The sequence below is a fragment of the Stegostoma tigrinum genome, chromosome 3 (assembly GCF_030684315.1).
Source record: "Stegostoma tigrinum isolate sSteTig4 chromosome 3, sSteTig4.hap1, whole genome shotgun sequence".
In the NCBI taxonomy this organism is placed as follows: Eukaryota; Metazoa; Chordata; class Chondrichthyes; order Orectolobiformes; family Stegostomatidae; genus Stegostoma; species Stegostoma tigrinum.
In genome coordinates, this window is record NC_081356.1 from 135,687,588 (window position 1) to 135,711,154 (window position 23,567).

Consider the following 23,567-nt stretch of genomic DNA (forward strand, 5'->3'; position numbering starts at 1 on the left):
GCGGCGCTCCCTCAGCACAGACCCTCCGACAGTGCCCACTCCCTCAGCACTGACCCTCCGACAGTGACCACACCCTCAGCACTGACCCTCCGACGGTGCGGCACTCCCTCAGCACTGACCAAACGACAGTGCCCACTCCCTCTGCACTGACCCTCTGACAGTGCCCACTCACTCAGCACTGACCCTTCAACAGTGCATCACTCCCTCAGCACTGACCCTCTGACAATGCGGCGCTCCCTCAGCACAGACCCTCTGACAGTACGCACCCACCCAGCACTGACCCTCCGACAGTGCGGCGCTCCCTCGGCACTCACCCTCCGTCAGTGCGGCACTCCCTCAGCACTGACACTCCGACAGTGCATCGCTCCCTCAGCACTGACCCTCCGACAGTGCGGCGCTCCCTCAGCACTGACCCTCCGATAGTGCCCACTCCGTCAGCACTGACCCTCCGATAGTGCCCACTCCCTCAGCACTGACCCTGCAACAGTGCGGTGCTCCCTCAGCGCTGACCCTCCGACAGCGCCCACTCCCTCAGCACTGACCCTGCAACAGTGCGGTGCTCCCTCAGCGCTGACCCTCCGACAGTGCCCACTCCCTCAGCACTGACCCTCCGATAGTGCATCACTCCCTCAGCACTGACCCTCCGACAGTGTGGCGCTCCCTCAGCACAGACCCTCTGACAGTGCGCACCCACCCAGCACTGACCCTCCGACAGTGCGGCACTCCCTCAGCACTGACCCTCCGACCATGCGGCGCTCCCTCAGTACTGACCTTCCGTCAGTGTGGCACTCCCTCAGTACTGACCCTCCGACAGTGCGGCGCTCCCTCAGCACTCACCCTCCGTCAGTGCGGCACTCCCTCAGCACTGACCCTCCGACAGTGCGGCGCTCCCTCAGCACTGACCCTCCGATAGTGCCCACTCCGTCAGCACTGACCCTCCGATAGTGCCCACTCCCTCAGCACTGTCCCTCCGACAGTGCCCACTCCCTCAGCACTGACCCTGCAACAGTGCGGTGCTCCCTCAGCGCTGACCCTCCGACAGTGTGGCACTCCCTCAGCACTGACCCTCCGACAGTGCATCACTCCCTCAGCACTGACCCTCTGACAGTGTGGCACTCCCTCAGCACTGACCCTCCGACAGTGCATCACTCCCTCAGCACTGACCCTCCGACAGTGCCCACTCCCTCAGCACTGACCCTCCGACAGCGTGTTTGATGTTTGTTGCTTTCCAACAGAATAAGCAGCTGGTGATAATGAGATCTATGTTATCATCACAACCAGCGCTAAAATGTGTGCTAGTTGGATGGATAAAAAAACTGGCTGGGCAACAGGAGACAGAGGGTAGTAGTGGAAGGGAGTTTCTAAAATTGGAGACCTGTGACCAGTGGTGTTCCACAGGGATCCGTGCTGGGACCACTGTTGTTTGTGATATATGTAAATGATCTGGAGGAAGGTGTAGGTGGTCTGATCAGCAAGTTTGCTGATGACACTAAGATTGGTGGAGTAGCTGATAGTGAAGGGGACTGTCAGAGATTACAGCAGAATATAGATAGACTGGAGAGTTGGGCAGATAAATGGCAGATGGAGTTCAATCCGGGCAAATGCGAGGCGATGCATTTTGGAAGATCTAATTCAACAGCGAACTATTCAGTAAATGGAAAAGTCCTTGGGAAAATTGATGAACAGAGAGATCTGGGTGTTCAGGTCTATTGTTCCCTGAAGGTGACAACGCAGGTCAATAGGGTGGTCAAGAAGGCATATGGCACGCTTTCCTTCATTGGGCGGGGTATTGAGTACAAGAGTTGGCAGGTCATGTTACAGTTGTATAGGACTTTGGTTCAGCCACATTTGGAGTACTGTGTACAGTTCTGGTCGCTACACTACCAAAAGGATGTGGATGCTTTGGAGAGGGTGCAGAGGAGGTTCACCAGGATGTTGCCTGGTATGGAGGGTGCTAGCTATGAAGAAAGGTTGAGTAGATTAGGATTATTTTCATTAGAAAGACAGAGATTGAGCGGGGACCTGATTGAGGTCTACAAAATCATGAGGGGTATAGACAGGGTGGATAGCAAGAAGCTTTTTCCCAGAGTGGGGGACTCAATTACTAGGGGCCATGAGTTCAAAGTGAGAGGAGGAAAGTTTAAGGGAGATATGCGTGGAAAGTTCTTTACACAGAGGGTAGTGGGTGCCTGGAATGTGTTGCCAGCGGAGGTGGTAGACGCAGACACATTAGTGTCTTTTAAGATATATTTGGACAGATACATGGATGGGCAGGGAGCAAATGGACACAGACCGTTAGAAAATAGATGACAGGTTAGACAGAGGATCTCGATCGGCGCAGGCTTGGAGGGCCGAAGGGCCTGTTCCTGTGCTGTAATTTTCTCTGTTCTTTTTCCTTGAGACAATCTAAGCACTGCCACTTGAGTCTTAATGGTGTTACCATCACTGATTCCCCACTATCAACATCCTGAGGGTTAACATTGGCCAGAAACTCAACTGGACTCACCACATAAACATAGCGACTACCAAAGTGGTTTTTCAGGGAGTGTTGCTGAACAAAGAGACCTTGGGGTTCAGGTTCTTAATTCCCTGAAAATGAAGTTCCAGGTGGACAGGAAGGTGAAGACAGTGTTTGGGACGCTCGCCTTTATTGGTCAGTGCACTGAGTATAGGAGTTGGGAGGCCATGTTGCAGCTGTACAGGACATCGGCGAGGCCGTTTTTGGAATACTGTGTTCAATTCTGTTCTCCCCCACTGTAGGAAGGATGTTCTCCAACTAGAGATGGTGCAGAAAAGATTTATTGAGATGTTAGAGAATTGGAGAGTGTGAGCCACAGGGAGAGGCTGAATAGGCTGGAACAAAAACCAAGTTGCTGGGAAAGCTCAGCAGGTCTGGCAGTATCTGTGGAGGAGAAAACAGAGTTAACATTTTGGGTCCAGTGCCCCTTCTTCAGAAATGGTGGTGGCTGGTGGGAGGATGGTGGGGTAGGGAGTAAATGATAGGATAGAGTCCAAAGAGAGAGAAAGACAGCTGGACAGACAAAGGAGTTGCTAATGATCAGGCTGGGAGGGTGAATAGTTGTTATGGGGACTGTTAGTACTAACAACAGGGAGTGTGTAGTGTGAGGCTGTGTGGTTACAAGGCCTGGTGTGTGGGGTGGGGGTGCTGGGACATGGGGGAGTTCAGCCCCGAAAATTATTGAACTCAATATTGAGTTCAGAGGGCTGTAGGGTCCCCAAGTGGAAGATGAGGTGTTGTTCCTCCAGCTTGCATTAGATTTCACTGGATTAGGCTGGGGCTATTTTCTCTGGAGTGTCGGAGGCTGAGGGGTGACCGTATGGAGGTTTATAAAACCATGAGGGGCATGGATAGGGTAAATATCCAAGGTCTTTTCCCCCAGGGGTAGGGGGAGTCCAAAACTAGAGGGGCATAGGTTTAAGGTGAGAGGGGAAAGATTGAAAGGATCTAAGGGGCAACGTTTTCATGTCAGGGTGGTGCGTGTATGGAACGAGCTGCCGGATGAAGTGATGAAGGCTGGTACAGTTACAACATTTAAAAGACATCTGGATGGGTATGTGAACAGGAAGGGTTTATGGGATATGGACCAAATGCTGGGAAATGGGACTGGATTTATTTAGGATATGAGGTCAGCATAGATGGGTTGGACCAAAGGGTCTGCTTCTATGTTATAAAACTCTGTGACTCTATGACTGAAGGAGCAGGCTGGGAATACTGCGTTGAGTAACTCACCTCCTGACTCCCTAAATCCTGTCCCACCACCTGCAAGGCACAAGTCAGGAGTGTGATGGGATACTCCCCACTTGCCTGGATGGGGGCAGCCCCAACAACACTGAAGAAGCTCAACACCATCCAGGACAAAGCAGCTGCTTGATTGGCACCACATCCACAAGGATCCACTCCCCCCACCACCGACACTCAGTAACAGCAGTGTGTACTATCTACAAGATGCACTGCAGAAATTCACCAAAGATCCTCAGGCAGCACCTTCCAAACCCACGACCACTTCCATCCAGAAGGACAAGGGCAGCAGATACATGGGAACACCACCCCCTGCAAGTTACCCTCCGAGCCACTCACCATCCTGACTTGGAAATATACCCCCGTTCCTTCACTGTCGCTGGGTCAAAAACCTGGAATTCCCTCCCTAAGGGGGATTGTGGGTCACCCACAGCACATGGACTGCAGTGGTTCAAGGAGGCAGCTCACCCCCACCTTCTCAAGGGGCAACTAGGGACGGAGCAATAAACGCTGGGCACAGGTAGGTGTACATGAATTAACAAACTAAAACCTGGCCCCCTAGGCCACTGTAGTGTGAGCTGGGAATTTCCTCTGATGTGAGTTTGAATCTCTCGATAAGTGAGTTTCTCCATGAGCTAACGCTGAGTGAGCAGTGCTCTCTGCCTGGTTTACTGTAGGGTTGATGGTGAAGCGTGTCTGCAGCTGGGACCCAGAGCCATGAGGCCCAGCCGTGTTATCCTCACCCTGTCCCTTGTTGTCCTGTCTTTGGACACAGCCCTGGGCTGCTTCTGTGAAAAGTATCCGTGGACGTCTTGGACAACCTGCTCTCGGACCTGCGGAGGGGGCCACACCCATCGCCAGAGGTTAGTGACCCCTTTTTGTACGTAGCATCACCATCTCCATGGGGGGATAAGAGGGCATGGGAGGGGGTATGGGGTATGGGAGGGGATACAGGGCATGGGAGGGGGTACGGGGCATGGGAGGGGGTGGCAGGGCATGGGAGGGGGTGGCAGGGCATGGGAGGGGGTACGGGGCATGGGAGGGGGTACGGGGCATGGGAGGGGGTGCAGGGCATGGGAGGGGTACGGGGCATGGGAAGGGGTACAGGGCATAGTGGGGTACAGGGCATGGGAGGGGTACAGGGCACAGGAGGGGGTGCAGGGCATGGGAGGGGGTACAGGGCATAGTGGGGGTACAGGGTATGGGTGGGGGTACAGGTCATAGGAGGGGTACAGGGCATGGGAGGGGGTACAGGGCATGGGGGTGTATGGGGCATAGGAGGGTGTACAGGGCATGGGTGGGGGTACAGGGCATGGGGGGGTACAGGGCACAGGAGGGGCTGCAGGGCATGGGAGGTGTTACAGGGCATGGGAGGGGGTGCAGGGCATTGTGAGGTACAGGGCCTGGGAGGGGGTACAGGGCATGGGAGGGGTTACAGGGCATGGGAGGGGTTACAGGGCACAGTTGGGGTACATGGTATGGGTGGGGTACAGGGATTGACAGAGCGTACAGGGCTTGGGGCAAGGAAGGGTGTGGCGAGGGTGAAGGCAAGGATGAGGGTGGAGTTGTGAGGAAGATGCAGGTGGAAGGAAGGGTGAGGCGGGAGGGTGAAGGGTTCGGGGCTATGGGGTGGGGTGTGTGGGATGAAGCGTTGTGGTGTGTGGGGTGGTGTGTGTAGGCTGGGGGGTGTGGGGTGAGGTGTGTGGGGTGAGGTGTGTGAGGTGGGTGGAGAGTGTGAGATGGGATGTGTGGGGTAGGGTGTGTGGGGTAGGGTGTGTGGGGTGGGGTGTGTGTGGTGGGGTGTGTGGGGTTGGTGTGTGGGGTGGAGTGTGCGGGGTGGGGTGTGTGGGGTGGGGTGGGGTGGGTGATGTGGAGAGTAGGGTGTTGTCCGATGGCTGACTGGTCTCCTGTTTCTCTGTCTCTCTCTCTCTCCCTCCCTTTCTCTATCTCTCTCTCCTTCTCTATCTCTCTCATTCCCTCTCTCTCCCCCTCCTCTCTCTCTCCCTCCTCTCTCTCTACCTACCTATCTATCTCTCTATCTATCTATCTCTCTCTCTCCTCTCTCTCCTTCCCTCTGCCCCTCTCTCTCCCTCTACCTTCCTCTTCCTCCCTCTCTCTCCCTCTCTCCCCTCCCCCCACCTCTCTCCCACCCTCTCTCTCTCTCTCTCTCTCTCTCTCTCTCTCTCTCTCTCTCCCCCCCCCCCCCCCCCCCACCCTCTCTCTCTCTGCTCAGGGTCTTCACCCGTGATGAATATTTCCGTAAGTTTAATTGTGAAGCCCTCTGCACTCCCAGTGTGCAGGAGCATGAGTGTAACACCCATGGGTGCAGCACCCCGTGTCAGATCGGAGACTGGTCCAGCTGGTCACCCTGTGACCCCTGTGTGAAGAAACAGGTACATTCCCAAAACCCCAGGCCCCTGTTCCTGAGCTGGAGGAGGACGGGAGTCACGTGGAGGAGCCAGGGTGAGGGTGGAGGGTACACGGAGTGCTAGGAAGGGTGAAGGGGAGTGTGGCAGGAAGCGTGAAGGCGAGAGGCTGGGTTCGGGAGGAGAGAATGAGAGGACAGAGAGGATGGGGGGTGGGGGTTTGACCATACTGGTGCAGGGATGAGTAGGAGGGGAGTGTGCAAGAGAGTGTGGAGTGCATTGGGAAAGGGGGACTCTGGGGGGAGAGCTGTAGAACGTGGAGCCAGGGACAGAGGGAGTGAAGGTGAAAGAGGGGCAGAAAGATGGAGAGCGGAGGCTATTGAGGGGTGGGGGGAGGAGGTGGAGGCTGACGAGAGTGAGGATTAGGGTGATGGGGGATTGGGAAGGTGATGGGGGGGCAGGAGAGATGATACAGGAGAGCAGTGAGGAAGGGGTGAGGGAGGGGAGATGCAGTGGGCTATCAGTTTACACTCAGCCAGGGAATGCACCAGGATCTGTTTAAATACCTGGAAATGTGTCACATTCATGTCATCTGAGGAATCTGAAGGGCCAGGGACATCCTTTCAGGACATGGGGATGGATTGCTGGGGAGAGAGTAACCCCTCAGTGAGTGCCCTGACCAACCCTGGCCCGGTCTGGCCTGTTCAGTTTCGTTACAGGGCCCTGCTGAAGCCGGCTGAGTTTGGAGGGAGATGTGAGGAAACGGAGATGGACAGCGCGAGGCCGTGTTTACCTGACAGACTGTGTGGCATCGAGCAGAAGGACTGTGTCAATAAATTCCGCTGTGACAACGGTAACATGAGGCCCTTCAGCCCACCCTCTCAATGTAGAATAAACAATTTTGGGTTGGGGTTTTTCTTGCGCTCATCAGGACCATTCACAAGGATATCGTTGTGAAAGTGATCGACATTTTGAACTGTGTGAGGAGCAAGGACAGTGGGATGGCATTGTTGGTATGGAGTGGCATTAGGAATGGGACTAAAGATCAAGGAGTTCCCAGGGCCTGATGGGATACATTGTCAAATGTGATAGGAAGTAGCTGCAGAGGTAATGGATGCAGGAATCCTTAGATTCTGGAAAAGTCCCAGCGAGCTGTGGAACTGCCAATATAACACCTTTACTTAAAAAGGAACGGCGATCAAAAGCAGGTAGCCACAGGTCAGTTAGCTTACAGCCTGTTATTGGGACAGCGTTAGAGCCCATTCTAAAGGCTGTAATAACAGAGCATTGAGAAATACCACACCCTGATAAAGCAGGGTCAGTATGGGCTCATGAAGGGCTCATCATGCCTGAGACGTTTACTAGAATTCTTTGAGGAGGTAACAAGCCGGATAGATAAAGGGGGAGCAGGGGATGTAATATATTTGGATCTTCAGAAGATGTTTGATAAGTTTCCACATGTGAGGCAATTTAATAAGAACCGATGGTGTTGGGGGCAGTAAATTAGTGTGGATAGAGGATTGGCTAACCAATAGAAAACAGAGGGTTGGGATAAAGGGGGGCATTTTCAGGATGGGAACCTGTAACTAGTGGATTGCCACTGGGATCTGTGCTGGGGCCACAGTTATTTACAATTTATATGAATGACTTGGATGAGGAGGGTGGATGGACTGTAGCCAAGTTTATGGGTGACACAAAAATAGATGGGAGTCGACTGAAATGTTGACCTTTATTTGAAAGGGAATGGGCTATTAAAAAGGCAGGCTTTGTTAAAATGGTCCAAGGCAGCACTTAGACCACGGCTGGAATACTGTGAACAGTAAGGAAGGATAAACTGGCATTGGAGTCGGTCAGAGAAGGTCCACTCAGCCAATCCCACATATGGAGAGACTGTTTTATGCGGAGAGGTAGAGCAGGTTAGGCCTGTACTCACTGGGGTTTAGAATGAGAGGTGACCTGAGTGAAACATAAAACATTCCTTGGGATCTTACCAGGGGAGATGTGGAAAGGGTGTTTCTCCTTGTGGGAGAGTCTAGGACCAGAGGGTGTCATCTCAGAGTAAGGGGTCACCCATTTAAGACAGAGATGGAGAGGAATTTCTTCTCTCAGAGGGGAGTGAATCTGTGGGATTCTTTACCGCAGAGGGCTGGCGAGGTTGCGTCACTAGGTGTATTCAAGGCTGAGACAGACAGAGTTTTAATCTGTAAGGGGATCGAGAGTTACAGGGCAAAGGCAGGAAAGTGAGGATTGTCAGATCAGTCATGATCTCATAAAATGGTAGAGCAGACTCAATGGGCTGAATGGCCCACTCTGCTCCAATGTTTTATAGTCTCAAGTGCTTACTGGGTGGCAACTGGAATCTGACTGGTAGAAGCCGAGTCATTGAGAATGCACTAATAAGATGATGACTGGCAGTTAACTGCCGGACTTCGTTAAAATTTAAATCAGACAGATTGACTGGGATTGGCCCAGACATTGCCCTGAGAAATGAAGTAGACAGTGGGCTGTTTGTGATTTTGTTGAGTTGAAACAGCCTTAGTGTGTTTATTTTTATCTGCAAAATGCGGGGCCCTTGTTATTGATAAATATTTTACACACTAACATGCTAACAGTCCCCATTAGCAGCTAAGATACTGAAGTGTGGGGCTGGATGAACACAGCAGGCCGAGCAGCATCTTAGGAGCATAAAAGCTGACGTTTCGGGCCTAGACCCTTCATCAGAGAGGGGTCTCTGATGAAGGGTCTAGGCCCGAAATGTCAGCTTTTATGGTCCTAAGATGCTGCTTGGCCTGCTGTGTTCATCCAGCTCCACACTTTGTTATCTTGGATTCTCCAGCATCTGCAGTTCCCATTATCCCATTAGCAGCTACTTGTTCACTGAGGCTGGTCATTTTCCACTCCCTTTGTCTGTCCAACTCCTCTCTCTCTCTGTACGTCAATCCTTTACCAATTACAATCAGAGTCATACAGTTATACAGCACAGAGATAGACCCTTCAGTCCAGCCTGTCTGCACCTAACAGATATCCCAGTTTAACCGAGTCCCATCTGCCTGCATTTGGTCCATATCCCTCTAAATCCTTTCTGCTCATGTCCCCATCCAGATGACTTTAAAATATTGTAACTGCACCAGCCCCCACCACTTCCTCTGGCAGTTCGTTCCATACACACACCATCCTCTGTGTGAAAAAGTTGCCCCTCAAATCCCTTTTAAATCTTTCCCCCTCTCACTGTGAACCCTCTAGTTTCGGATTCCCCCCACCCAGGGGAAGAAACCTTATCTATTTACCCTATCTATGATTTTATAAACCTCTGTAAGGTCACCCCTCAGCCTCTGGCTCTCCAGGGAAAATAGCCCCAGCCTATTCAGCCTCTCCCTGTAGCTCACACCCTCCATATTCTCTAACATCTTTGTAAATCTTTCCTGCACCTTCTCAATTTGAACATCTTTCCTACAGCAGGGAGACCAGGATTGAACACATTATTCCAAAAACGGCCTCACCAACGTCCTGTATAGCTGCAACATGACCCTCTCCACTCCTATACTCAATGCACTGACCAATAAAGGCAAGCATGCCAAATGCCCTGTTCACGATCCTATCTCACTGTGGCTCTACCTTCAAGAAACTATGAACCTGGTCTCCAAGGTCTCTTTGTTCAGCAGCGTTCCCCAGGACATTACCATTAAGTGTGTAAGTCCTGCCCTGATTTGCCTTACTGTTCTGAACAAGTGTTACTGGACCCAAAATGTCAACTCTGCTTTCTCTTCCCAAATGCTACGTGACCTGTTGAATTTTTCCAGCAATTTCCGATTTTGTTTGCATGTTTATATTCTTGTTCTCTACGTTTGATGCTAGTTTTTGTATAACCATGGACGGCAGGTCATCATGTTGGAATTTTTAATTCTCAGTGGGATGTATCTATGGTGTTTTTCTAAAATATTACCTTAAGTATCTGACACTGTGTCTCTATTGATCTATCTCTTAACCTAGTTCCTAGCCTCCAATGTACACAAGTCATTCACTTTGTGAGCCCTACTGAAATCTGTATCATAGAACCCCTACAGTGTAGAGGCAGGCCCTTCAGCCCAACAAGTCCACATCGACCCTCAGAGCATCCCACCCAGGCCCATTCCCCTTTTAAGCCACCTAAGCTACATATCTCTGAACTCTACAGGCAATTAGCATGGCCAATCCACCCTACCCTGCACATCCATGGACTGTGGGAGGAAACCCACGCAGACACGGGGAGAATGTGCAAACTCCACACAGACAGTCGCCCGAGGCTGGAATTGAACTTGGGTCCCTGGCGCTGTGAGGATGCAGTGCGAACCGCTGAGCCACTGCGCCACCCCTTGGGGGTATTTCCCCTTGGAAATTGGCTGTCAGCTTAATTGTTGGCACACTCAAGCTTATTGAGTGAATATTGCCTGAGTGTAGAATCACCTTAAACATTGCATACTGCGCTGTGGGTGCAGTAAATATGAGCAGGTTGGGCCCAGTCAGGATTGCCCTTGTTGCAAACAGATGAAGGGACATGCTGTTTGATACAATCGGCCATTCCTTGGAACATAGCTGGCATCACTCACCCGTTGCTAAAATATTTGAGATTCCCCAAATTATGGCTCAGAACCCTCAAGTACGGTGAATATTTAAAGTTTTTGTTAAAAAATGTGCGTTTGAAAACTGCTGCATTCGGTGACTGTGCAGCCCAATCCAGTGTGGGGCCCTTAGAATATCACACCTATCAGGGAAACTTCCGAGGAGGACATAACCAGGAGCGATTAGGAAGGGGTTGACTATTTTCCCCACCTCAGCAGAAAGCCACAGCTTGCAGACTCTTCTTTTGCTCTCCCAGGAATCTTAAAAAAAAGATGCTGGTAACTGACAGTGACCCTGGAGAGTCTGTGTTAGTGGGAGAAGGTGTGTGAGTGATTTGAGGCTCATATGTACAAGCCTGGATTCATGCTCTAGTGTGCTGTGAAAAACAGTCAAAAAACGATTCACCAGTCAACCACATAATAAGGTGTAGAGATAACAAGGTGTGGGTCTGGATGAACACAGCAGGCCCAGCAGCATCTCAGGAGCACAAAAGCTGACGTTTCGGGCCTAGACCCTTCATCAGAGAGGGAGATGGGGAGAGGGTTCTGGAATAAATAGGGAGAGAGGGGGAGGCGGACCGAAGATGGATAGAGGAGAAGATAGGGTGGATGAGCACAGCAGTTTCATTTTTGAAGAAGGGTCCAGACCCGAAACGCCGGCTTTTCTGCTCCGCTGATGTTGCCTGGCCTGCTGTGTTCATCCTGCTCTGCGCTGCTTTATCTCATTAGTCACCCTCTGCATTGCGAGTAAAATAATGTTGTTGGTCTCAGAGCTAGTTAGCTAATAAGCTAACCACAGGAAACAGAAGGACTCTCTCTCTCTTTCTCTCTTGCTCTGTATGCCACCAACTAACTACTGTCAAAACGAAACAAGACAAAATAATCTCAACTAACCTTCAAAAAAAACAAAACCCTGAAATTCGCAATTCAATTACCAATGTTACACAGTTAAATCTTCATGAACCAGTCTGAGAGAGGAATTTAATGTAGAAGTTGGTGGTGAAACTCAGTAGGTCTGGTTGCATCCATGGGAAGAATGCAGACTTAATGTTTCGGGTCCAGTGGCTCTTCATCAGAACCAGAACTACTCAGAAAGATTAATATTTACACCTTCTAACCTCCACCATTTTTTTAAAAAATTGATTTCTTATTCGTGTGTGTGTGCGTTATAAATTCTTCGCACATTGAGCTCGACACCATCCAGGACAAAGCAGCCGCTTGATTGGCACCACATCCACAAGGATCCACTCCCCCCAACACCGACACTCAGTAGCAGCAGTGTGTACTATCTACAAGATGCACTGCAGAAATTCACCAAAGATCCTCAGGCAGCACCTTCCAGACCCACGACCACTTCCATCTAGAAGGACGGGCCGGGGGCATAAGGAAGGGGAGCCAGCTCATCCCTCCTCTCACGGGAGCTTAACATTTTAGGGAATTCCGTCTGGAACCTTAAAGAATTGACGAGCCTCACGCAGGGGCTGTGCGTAATCTGAGGTAGAATGGGCATTTTTCAGGAACTAGACCGATTGCCTCAGGGGCTGTCGTGAGTCTGCGCACATACAGAGACACATAATTTGATCATGACAGTCATATCATACAGGCTGGTTCTGATGCCCCTCATTTCAGCATCACAGTCACAAGGTGAACAGGCAGCGCAAGCCCTATTTACAAGATTGTTGATGAGACAAATATTATGGAACTATAGAATCTTAACGAGTATACCGAACAGTGAAAGTAGGTTTACAGTAGAGAGTTGTAATAGATTTTTAAAATACACTCTTGGGATTTGGCTGGCTGGGCCCAACATTTATTCCCTATCCCTAGTTGCCCCTTGAGAAGGTGGGGGTGAGCTGCCTCCTTGAACCAATGTAGTCCGTGTGCTGTAGGTTGACCCACAATCCCCCTTAGGGAGGGAAATCCAGGATTTTGACCCAGTGACAGTGAAGGAACAGCGATATATTTCCACGTCAGGATGGTGAGTGGCTCGGAGGGGAACTTGCAGGAGGTGGTGTTCCCATGTATCTGCTGCCCTTGTCCTTCTAGATGGAAGAGGTCGTGGGTTTGGAAGGTGCTGTCTGAGGGTCTTTGGTGAATTTCTGCAGTGCATCTTGTATATAGTACACACTGCTGTTACTGAGTGTCGGTGGTGGGGGGAGTGGATCCTTGTGGATGTGGTGCCAATCAAGCAGCTGCTTTGTCCTGGATGGTGTCGAGCTTCTTGAGTGTTGTTGGGGCTGCCCCCATCCAGGCAAGTGGGGAGTCCTGACTTGAAATCTCCCCTTCCCCCACCGCATCCCAAAACCAGCCCAGACTGTCTCTGCCTCCCTAACCTGTTCTTCCTCTCACCCATCCCTTCCTTCCACCCCAAGCCGCACCTCCATTTCCTACCTACTAACCTCATCCCACCTCCTTGACCTGTCCGTCTTCCCTGGACTGACCTATCCCCTCCCTACCTCCCCACCTATACTCTCCTCTCCACCTATCTTCTTTTCTCTCCATCTTCGGTCCACCTCCCCCTCTCTCCCTATTTATTCCAGAACCCTCTCCCCATCCCCCTCTCTGATGAAGGATCTAGGCCCGAAACGTCAGCTTTTGTGCTCCTGAGATGCTGCTGGGCCTGCTGTGTTCATCCAGCTCCGCACTTTATTATCTTGGATTCTCCAGCATCTGCAGTTCCCGTTATCTCTGATACACTCCTGACTTGTGCCTTGTAGATGGTGGGACAGGACTTGGGGAGTCAGGAGGTGAGTTACTCACCGCAGTATTCCCAGCTTCTGGCCTGTTCTTGTAGTCCCTGTGTTTATGTGGTGAGTCCAGTTGAGTTTCTGATCAATGGTAACCCCCAGGATGTTGATAGGAGGGGATTCAGTGATAGAAACACCATTGAATATCGAGGGGCAGTGGTTAGATTGTCTCTTATTGGTGATGGTCACAGCCTGGCATTTGTGTGGCTCGAATGTCACTTCCACTTGTCAGCCCAAGCCTGGGTATTGTCCAGATCTTGTTGCATGTGAACACGGACTGCTTCAGTATCTGAGGAGTCACGGATGGTGCTGAACATTGTACATTAGTGAAGTGGGGCGGTGAGAATTATGCACTGATCTGACTGTTCTGTTTTAATCATGTGTTTGAGTCCAGGATGGGACCCATTTATACTCATGAGAGAACATGTTTCTTGAATCTAAATATGGCAAACATAACATTAGAGCATTGGAAATATGCAAGATGTTGGAGGTCAGGTGTCAACCTTCGAAGACATTCAACACTTTCCTCTGATTCAGTGTCAAATGTTGTCATTTGACACATTTTTGTGAATGGTCTATGGGAGAGCAAGACCAAAGCCTTTGATAAAATGTGTATCTTTCACAATGACTTTCCATTCCAGCTCTTCCCATGGCAGTGCAAACTTTTGTTGTTTCAGGATTTCTCCCAGGCCTCATTCGAGAGGCCCAGAATTTTCTTGCTCCGCCCTCTCGGGCAGCAAGCTCCAGACCACGGTATCATAAACATTTGTCTTATCCTTCTCCTGTTTCATTTGCCAATGATCAGAAATCCGTGTCCTTCTCCTTCCCGAACATTGCCTCAGAAATCCGTGTCCTTCTCCTTCCCGAACATTGCCTCAGAAATCCGTATCCTTCTCCTTCCCGAACATTGCCTCAGAAATCCGTGTCCTTCTCCTTCCCGAACAGTGCCTCAGAAATCCGTGTCCTTCTCCGTCCCAAGCATTGCCTCAGAAATCCGCGTCCTTCTCAATCCCGAACATTGCCTCGGAAATCCGCGGCCTTCTCATTCCCGAACATTGTCTCGGAAATCCGCGCCCTTCTCATTCCCGAACATTGCCTCAGAAATCCGCGCCCTTCTCATTCCCGAACATTGCCTCGGAAATCCGCGCCCTTCTCATTCCCGAGCATTGCCTCGGAAATCCGCGCCCTTCTCATTCCCGAACATTGCCTCGGAAATCCGTGCCCTTCTCATTCCCGAGCATTGCCTCGGAAATCCGCGCCCTTCTCATTCCCGAACATTGCCTCGGAAATCCGCGCCCTTCTCATTCCCGAGCATTGCCTCGGAAATCTGCGCCCTTCTCATTCCCGAACATTGCCTTGGAAATCTGCGCCCTTCTCATTCCCGAACATTGCCACGGAAATCTGCGCCCTTCTCACTCCCGAACATTGGCAGCTAATGTGCGCTGGTTCTGGACACATCCATCATCGGGAACATCCTCCCTGTCCAGCCCTGTTAGAATTTTATAAGTCTCCATGAGATCCCCCTCGTTCGTCTGAGCTCCAGCGAAAACAATCCTAACCCAGTCAATCTCTCCTCATACGTCAGAATAAAGATGGGGGTAAGGGCCTTTCAGGGAAGGAAACTGCCATCCTTACCCGGTCTGGCCTACATGTGACTCCAGGCCCACAGCAATGTGGTTGACTCCTCACTGCCCTCTGGGCAATTAGGGATGGACAATAAATGCTGCTCAGCCAGTGATCCAAATGGAATAAACCAAAGGGTCCGGACTGTCAGGGAGAGGTGAAGGGCAGTGAGTGAGGGGTGGTGCTGGGCCAAGTCCTGCCCACTGGGGTGCGCTCTCTGGGCTATTCATCTGTGAATGATTCACAGAGGGACTAGAGCAGCCAGGGGGAATAATGACTGGGAGAATGTCCCCTCTGTGAGGATCCAACAACCCACTCACCTATGCATCTGAGCACGGATTGGCTTCTACCGGCAATTCTACCACAATGACTTCACAGCGTTGAACCATCGCATGCTTTGCTGTGACATCATTTAGCGTTTCAGACAATGCCCCAGTCCAACTGCTCCCAGACGCTACAGCAGCAGCCTGGCCATGACACAGTCACACACGTAATGTTTCTTCCACCCCACCTTCACTACACCCACCCCCTCCAAACCCCCTTAACCCCTCCCACATCTACCCTTCACCTCCACCATCCTTCATGCCCACCCAAATACTCATACCCACTTCATTGACCCTCTTCCTAACCCCACATGCCTCTGTTTGCCCTCCCCCCCACCCTCCCATTTCCCCCACACCCCCGCGTGTGTTTCAGGGCGCTGTATCGCTCGGAAGTTGAGATGTAATGGTGAACATGATTGTGGAGATGGCTCGGATGAGGAGGGCTGTCCAAGGAGAGACCCACCCTGTCCCCGGCTAATCGAGGACCTTCCTGGAGCCCAGCTGATGGGCAGCGGGTAGGAGTGGGTCAGAGAGGGAGGGGCTAGGGGTTGGGGGTGAAAAAGGGGAGTGGAGGAATATGAGGCTGGGATTGCTGAGGGTGGGGAGAATGGGGGCGGAGGGAGCTGCAGCTAGTCCTGGCCTGGAGCTCATGGAGTGAGCAGGAGCTAGTGTGGCCTGGGGTATGGAGGTGTGGATGTCGCGGTGTGGGTGTGGGAGGGTGCTTGGGATGTGGGGATATGGGTGCAGAGAGGGGGAATCAGGATGTGGGGATACGGGTATGGGGGGGTGGATTGGGATGTGGGGTGTGGGTGTAGGTGTAGGAGTGTGCGGGAGTGGGTGTGGGGTGGGAGATCGGGATGTGGGGGCATGGATTTGTAGGGAGGGGGATCGGATGTGGGGTGTGGGTGTAGGTATAGGAGTGTGCGGGAGTGGGTGTGGGGAGGGGGATCGGGATGTGGGGGCATGGATTTGTAGGGAGGGGGATCGGGATGTGGGGTGTGGGTGTAGGTATAGGAGTGTGCGGGAGTGGGTGTGGGGAGGGAGATCGGGATGTGAACATACAGGTGTGGGTGTGGGGGTGTGGAGTTGTGGGGAGAGGTTTCGGGATGTCGGGGTGTGGGTGTGGGGATGGGGATCGGGATGTGGGGGTGTGGGTGTGGGGAGAGGTATCGGGATGTCGGGGTGTGGGTGTGGGTGTGGGGAGGAGAATTGGGATGTGGGTGTGTGGGTGGGGGGAGGGAGATTGGGATGTGGGGGTGTGGCTGTGGTGTCGGGGTGTGGGTGTGGGGAGAAGGATCGGGATGTTGGGGTGTGCATGTGCGTGTGGGGGTGTGGGTATGGGGTGGTGGGGTTGGGTATGGAGGTGTAGATGGGAGGGCATGGATGTGGAGATGTGGGTGTGAGGGCGTGGGGTTGGGGGTGTGGGTGTGGGTGTGTGGGTGAAGGGTGTGGGGTGGGGGTGTGGAGGAATGTGTGTGGGGTTGGTGGGGTTGGGGATGTGGATGTGATTTTGTGGGTATCAGGGTGTGTGAGGGTGTGGATGTGGGGATGTGTGGGTGTAGGGTGTGGGGGTTAGTGGGTGTGTGTGGGCATGCGGTGTGGGGGTGTGTGGGTAGGGAGTGTAGTGGTTAGTGGGGGTGTGTGCGTGTGGGGTATAGGGTGTGTGGGAGTAGGTGCGGGTGTGGGGTGTAGGTTGTGGGTGTTAGTGGGTGTGTGGAGGGGGTTGGGATGTGAGGCTATGGGTGTGGGAAAGGTTATCAGGGTGTGGGGGTGTGGGTGTGGGGGTGTGACTATGGGGAGGTGGGTTGGGTGTGGAAGTGTAGGTGTGGGGCTGTGGATGTAGGGGTGTGGGTGTGGGGGTGGGGTTGTGGGGGTTAGCGTTGGGGGTGTGATTATGGGTGTGGGGAGGGGATCGGAATGCGGAAGTATAGGTGTGGGGGTGTGGATGTGGGGATGTGTGTGTTTGGGTGTTGGTGTGGGGTGTAGGGTGTGTGAGTGTGGGGTGTAGGGTGTGTGAGTGTGGGGTGTAGGGTGTGTGGGTGTGGGTGTGCGGTGTGGGGCTGAGTGGAAGTGTGTGGGTATGGAGTGTAGCGGTTAGTGGGGGTATGGGGTGTGGGGTATAGGCTGTGTGGGTGTGGGGATTAGTGGGGGGGTGTGGGTGTGGATGTGGAGTGTGGGGATAGTGGGGGGGTGTGTGTGGGGTGTAGGGTATGTGGGTGTGGGGTGTAGGGTGTGTGAGTGTGGGGTGTAGGGTGTGTGGGGGTGGCTTGTAGGGTGTGTGGGTGTGGGGAGTAGGGTGTGCGGGTGTGGGGTGTAGGGTGTGCGGGTGTGGGGTGTAGAGTGTAGGGTGTGGGGTGTAGGCTGTGCGGGTGTGGGGTGTAGGGTGTGTGGGTGTGGGGGTAGGGTGTGTGGGTGTGGGGAGTAGGGTGTGCGGGTTAGGGGTGTAGGGTGTGCGGGTGTGGGGTGTAGGGTATGTGGGTGTGGGGTGTAGGGTGTGTGAGTGTAGAGTATGCGAGTGTGGGGTGTACGGTGTGTGGGTGTGGGGTGTAGGGTGTGTGGGTGTGGCTTGTAGGGTGTGTGGGTGTGGGGGTAGGGTGTGTTGGTGTGGGGAATAGTATGTGTGGGTGTGGGGTGTAGGGGGTGTGGGTATGGGGTGTAGGGTGTGTGGGTGTGGGGTGTAGAGTGTAGGGTGTGAGTTGTAGGGTGTGCAGGTGTGGGGTGTAGGGTGTGTGGGTGTGGGGAGTAGAGTGTGTGGGTGTGGGGTGTAGGGTGTGTGGGTGTGGGGTGTAGAGTGTAGTGTGTGGTGTGTAGGGTGTGCGGGTGTGGGGTGTAGGGTGTGTGGGTGTGGGGTGTAGAGTGTAGTGTGTGGGGTGTAGGGTGTGCGGGTTGGGGGTGTAGGGTGTGTGGGTGTGGTGTGTAGAGTGTAGTGTGTGGTGTGTAGGGTGTGCGGGTGTGGGGTGGAGGGTGTGTGGGTGTAGAGTGTGCGAATGTGGGGTATAGGGTGTGTGGGTGTGGAGAGTAGGGTATGTGGGGTGTAGGGTGTGTGAGTGTGGGGTGTAGGGTGTGTGAGTGTGGGGTGTAGGGTGTGTGGGTGTGGGGTGTAGGGTGTGTGGGTGTGGGGTGTAGGGTATTTGGGTGTGTGGTGTAGGGTGTGTGGGTGTGGGGTGTAGGTGTGTGGGCCTGGGGTGTAGTGTGTGTAGGTGTGGGGTATAGGGTGTGTGGGTGTGGGGTGTAGTGTGTGTGGCTGTGGGGTGTAGTGTGTGTAGGTGTGGGGTGTAGGGTGTGTGGGTTTGGGGTGTAGTGTGTGTGGCTGTGGGGTGTAGTTTGTGTAGGTGTGGGGTGTAGGGTGTGCGGGTATGGGGTGTAGGGTGTGTGGGTGTTGGGTGTAGGGTGTGTGGGTGTGGGGTGTAGGGTGTGTGGGTGTGGGGTGTAGAGTGTGTGGGTGTGGGTTTGTGGGTGTGTAGGTGTGAGGAGTAGGGTGTGTGGGTGTGGGGTGTAGGATGTAGGGTGTGGGTTGTAGGGTGTGCGGGTGTGGGTTGTAGGGTATGTGGGTGTGGGTGCGGTGTGTGGTGTGGGCGCTAGTGGGTGCGGGTATGGTGTGTGGGTGTGGGCTACAGGGTATATGGGTGTTAGGGGCAGGTGTGAGGTGTGGGGTGTAGTGTGTGTAGGTGTGGGGTGTAGGATGTGTAGGTGTGGGGTGTAGGATGTGTGGGGTGTAGGGTTTGCGGGTGTGTGGGTGTGGGGTGTGTGTGTGGGGTAGGGTCTGTGGGTGTGGGTGTGGGCTGTAGGGTGTGTGGGTGTGGAGTATAGGGTTTGTGGGTGTGTGGGTGTAGGGAGTGCGGGTGCAGGGTGTGTGGGTGTGTGGTGTAGGGTATGTGGGTGTGGGGTGTAGAGTGTGTGGGTGTGGGTGCGGGTGTGGGATGTAGGGTATGTGGGTGTGGGGTGTAGGGCGTGCGGGTGTGGGGTGTAGGGTGTGTGGGTGTGGGGTGTAGGGTGTGTGGGTGTGGGGTGTAGGGTGTGCAGGTGTGGGGAGGAGGGTGTGTGGGTGTGGGGTGTAGGGTATGTGAGTGTGGGGTGTAGGGTGTGTGGGTGTGGGTGCGGGTGTGGGATGTAGGGTATGTGGGTGTGGGGTGTAGGGTGTGCGGGTGTGGGGTGTAGGGTGTGTGGTTGTGGAGTGTAGGGGGTGTGGGTGTGGGGTGTCACATGTGTGGATGTAGGGTGTGCAGGTGTGGGGTGGAGGGTGTGTGGGTGTGGGGTGTAGGGTGTGTGGGTGTGTGGTGGAATGTGTGTGGGTGTGGGGTATAGGGTGTGAGGGTCTGGGTGCGGTTGTGCGTGTGGGGTGAAGGGTGTGTGGGTGTGGGGTGTAGGGTGTGTGGGTGTGGGTGCAGGTGTCGGTATGGGGTGTCAGGTGTGTGGGTGTGGAGTGTAGGGTATGTGGGTGTGGGGTGTAGGGTGTGTGAGTGTGGGGTGTAGGGTGTGTGGGTGTGGGTGTGGGTGTGGGGGTGGGTGTGTGGGGGTGGGTGTGTGGGTTGGTGAGTGTGGGTTGGTGGGGGTGCTGGTGGGTGTGTCGGTTGGTGGGGGTGGATGTGTGGGTTGGTGGGTGTGTGGGTGTGTGGGTGGGTGTGTGGGTTGGTGGGGGTGGGTGTGTGGGTTGGTGGGTGTGTGGGTGTGTGGGTGGGTGTGTGGGTTGGTGGGGGTGGGTGTGTGGGTTGGTGGGTGTGTGGGTGTGTGGGTGGGTGTGTGGGTTGGTGGGGGTGGGTGTGTGGGTTGGTGGGTGTGTGGGTGTGTGGGTGGGTGTGTGGGTTGGTGGGGGTGGGTGTGTGGGTTGGTGGGGGTGGGTTGGTGGGGGTGCTGGTGGGTGTGTCGGTTGGTGGGGGTGGATGTGTGGGTTGGTGGGTGTGTGGGTGTGTGGGTGGGTGTGTGGGTTGGTGGGGGTGGGTGTGTGGGTTGGTGGGTGTGTGGGTGTGTGGGTGGGTGTGTGGGTTGGTGGGGGTGGGTGTGTGGGTTGGTGGGTGTGTGGGTGTGTGGGTGGGTGTGTGGGTTGGTGGGGGTGGGTGTGTGGGTTGGTGGGGGTGGGTTGGTGGGGGTGCTGGTGGGTGTGTCGGTTGGTGGGGGTGGATGTGTGGGTTGGTGGGTGTGTGGGTTGGTGGGTGTGTGGGTTGGTGGGTGTGTGGGTTGGTGGGTGTGTGGGTTGGTGGGTGTGTGGGTTGGTGGGGGTGGGTTGGTGGGGGTGGGTTGGTGGGGGTGGTGGTGGGTGTGTGGGTGTGTGGGTTGGTGGGGGTGGGGAGAGGGACCGGGGGTGGGGGGTGAATGCGGGTGACCCCGCTCTGGCCCCGATCGCCCCTGGGCAGGGTGCTTGTGGACGGCCGGTGGGTGAGGAGCTGCTTGCTTGCTCTCGGCAGGTACAATGCACTGGCTGGGGAGCGGGGAGCTGAAGTCCTGAACAACACCTACTATGATGGGCAGTGCATCACTGTCAGGAACCCCATCAACCAGAAGCTGTACCGAATGGCCAGCAACCTGGAGAACGTCACCTTACAGGTACGGAGGCCACACCTCCCCCACCCCCTACCCCCGGCTACCTCCCTGCCCGAAATCCCCCCTCACAAACCTACCCCAAACCTGGCCGATACTCGGAGCGAATGGGAGCACAGCCTTCTCCTGCCTCTGTCTCCCCACAGCCCCCGACCTTCCTCCCTCATCCACACCCCACCCCAACTCCCCCAATAAACCCGAGGGAGGCCTGGGTAGGCTGGGCACCACTACCTTACCTCCTTCGGGTGACTGCGCCCAGAGGCCGCGCAAGGGGAGAGAAGAGGGCCCTTTCCCAACTGGGACACGTGTGACCTCCTGATCCAGAGGTCAGGACAATGCGACTACACCACAGGAGCCCCCCTTGTCTGACCAGCCTTTGGTAACTATATTTGCATCTTGGATAAGGCACTGGAAACAAATTGAATGGGAAGAGTCATAGAGATGGATAGCACAGAAAAAGCCCTTCAGCCCATTGAGTTCATACAAACCAAACACAATCCTCGAAAGTATTCTGGCCCCATTTTCTGTTTCTGATAGAGATGGTGCATGAGGATTTTGTGGATCAGGACTGGCCAATGAGGCTCATTGGAATAGATTGTGGGGGCACTCTAGGCTGAATTGCCTGATTCTACGATGTAACACCTTTGTGACTGCAAAAAAGAACTGGATAGGATACAGGGGAGATCCTGAAGAACTAGTGCAGGAGGAGACATGAGAAGTTGTTGGCAGATAGGATCAGGGTAAACCCTAAGGCTTTCTATAGGTGTTTAAGGAATAAAAGAATGACGAAAGTAAGATTAGGCCCAATCAAGGATAGTAGTGGTAAGTTGTGTGTGGAGTCAGATGAGAGGGGAAGCGCCTAAATGAATATTTTTCAACAGTATTCACTCTAGAAAACGACAATGTTGTCGAGGAGAATACTGAGATACAGGCTACTAGACTAGGTGGGATTGAGGTTCACAAGGAAGAGGTATTAGAAATCCTTCAGAGGATGAAGATAGATAAGTCCCCTGGGCCGGATGGGATTTATCCTTGGATCCCCTGGGAAGCCAGGGAGGAGATTGCCGAGCCTTTGGCATTGATCTTTAACTCGTCATTGTCTACAGGAATAGTGCCAGATGACTGGAGGATAGCAAATGTGGTTCCCCTGTTCAAGAAGGGGAGTAGAGACAACCCTGGTAATTATAGACCAGTGAGCCTTACCTCAGTTGTTGATAAAGTGTTGGAAAAGGTTATAAGGGATAGGATTTATAATAATCTAGAAAAGAATAAATTGATTAGGGATAGTCAGCACAGTTTTGTGAAGGGAAGGTCGTGCCTCACAAACCTTATTGAGTTCTTTGAGAAGGTGACCAAACAGGTAGATGAGAGTAAATCGGTTGATGTGGTGTATATGGATTTCTGCAAGGCGTTCGATAAGGTTCCCCACAATAGGCTATTGTGCAAAATGCAGAGGAATGGGATTGTGGGAGATATAGCAGTTTGGATCGGAAATTGGCTTGCTGAAAGAAGACATAGGGTGGTAGTTGATGGGAAATGTTCATCCTGGAGACCAGTTACTAGTGGTGTACCACAAGGGTCGGTGTTGGGTCCACTGCTGTTTGTCATTTTTATAAATGACCTGGATGAGGGCGTAGAAGGATGAGTTAGTAAATTTGCAGGTGACACTAAGGTCGGTGGACCCGGCACCTTCCCCTGCAACTGCAGGAAATGCTACACTTGTCCCCACACCTCCTTCCTCACCCCTATCCCAGACCCCAAGATGACATTCCATATTAATCAGAGGTTCACCTGCACATCTGCCAATATGGTATACTGTATCCATTGTACCCGGTGTGGCTTCCTCTACATTGGGGAAACCAAGCGGAGGCTTGGGGACCGCTTTGCAGAACGCCTCCGCTCGGTTCGCAATAAACAACTGCACCTCCCAGTCGCGAACCATTTCCACTCCCCCTCCCATTCCTTAGACGACATGTCCATCCTGGGCCTCCTGCAGTGCCACAATGATGCCACCTGAAGGTTGCAGGAACAGCAACTCATATTCCGCTTGGGAACCCTGCAGCCTAATGGTATCAATGTGGACTTCACAAGCTTCAAAATCTCCCCTTCCCCTACTGCATCCCAAAACCAGCCCAGCTCGTCCCCTTCCCCCATTGCATCCCAAAACCAGCCCACTTCGTCCCCTCCCCCAACTGCACCACACAACCAGCCCAGCTCGTCCCCTTCCCCCACTGCATCCCAAAACCAGCCCAGTTTGTCCCCTCCCCCCACTGCATCTCAAAACCAGCCCAGCCTGTCTCTGCCTCCCTAACCTGTTCTTCCTCTCACCCATCCCTTCCTCCCACCTATAGCCGCACCTCCATCTCCTACCTACTAACCTCATCCCACCTCCTTGACTTGTCCGTCTTCCCTGGACTGACCTATCCCCTCCCTACCTCCCCACCTGTACTCTCCTCTCCACCTATCTTCTTTTCTCTCCATCTTCGGTCCCCTTTCCCCTCTCTCCCTATTTATTCCAGAACCCTCTCCCCATCCCCCTCTCTGATGAAGGGTCCAGGCCCGAAACGTCAGCTTTTGTGCTCCTGAGATGCTGCTTGGCCTGCTGTGTTCATCCA

General features: G+C 53.5%; 1 protein-coding gene across 1 annotated transcript in view; it reads left to right on the top strand.

The window, feature by feature from the left end:
* Positions 1-23,567, top strand: part of LOC125450949 (complement component C6-like) — a 66,397-nt gene that overhangs the window by 2,365 nt on the left and 40,465 nt on the right. The window contains exons 2-6 of the mRNA XM_059644962.1: positions 4,438-4,623; positions 5,994-6,153; positions 6,835-6,979; positions 15,791-15,932; positions 20,820-20,958. Coding sequence (XP_059500945.1) covers positions 4,478-4,623; positions 5,994-6,153; positions 6,835-6,979; positions 15,791-15,932; positions 20,820-20,958 — 732 coding nt within the window. The 5' untranslated portion in view covers positions 4,438-4,477. The remainder of the gene's footprint in view (positions 1-4,437; positions 4,624-5,993; positions 6,154-6,834; positions 6,980-15,790; positions 15,933-20,819; positions 20,959-23,567) is intronic.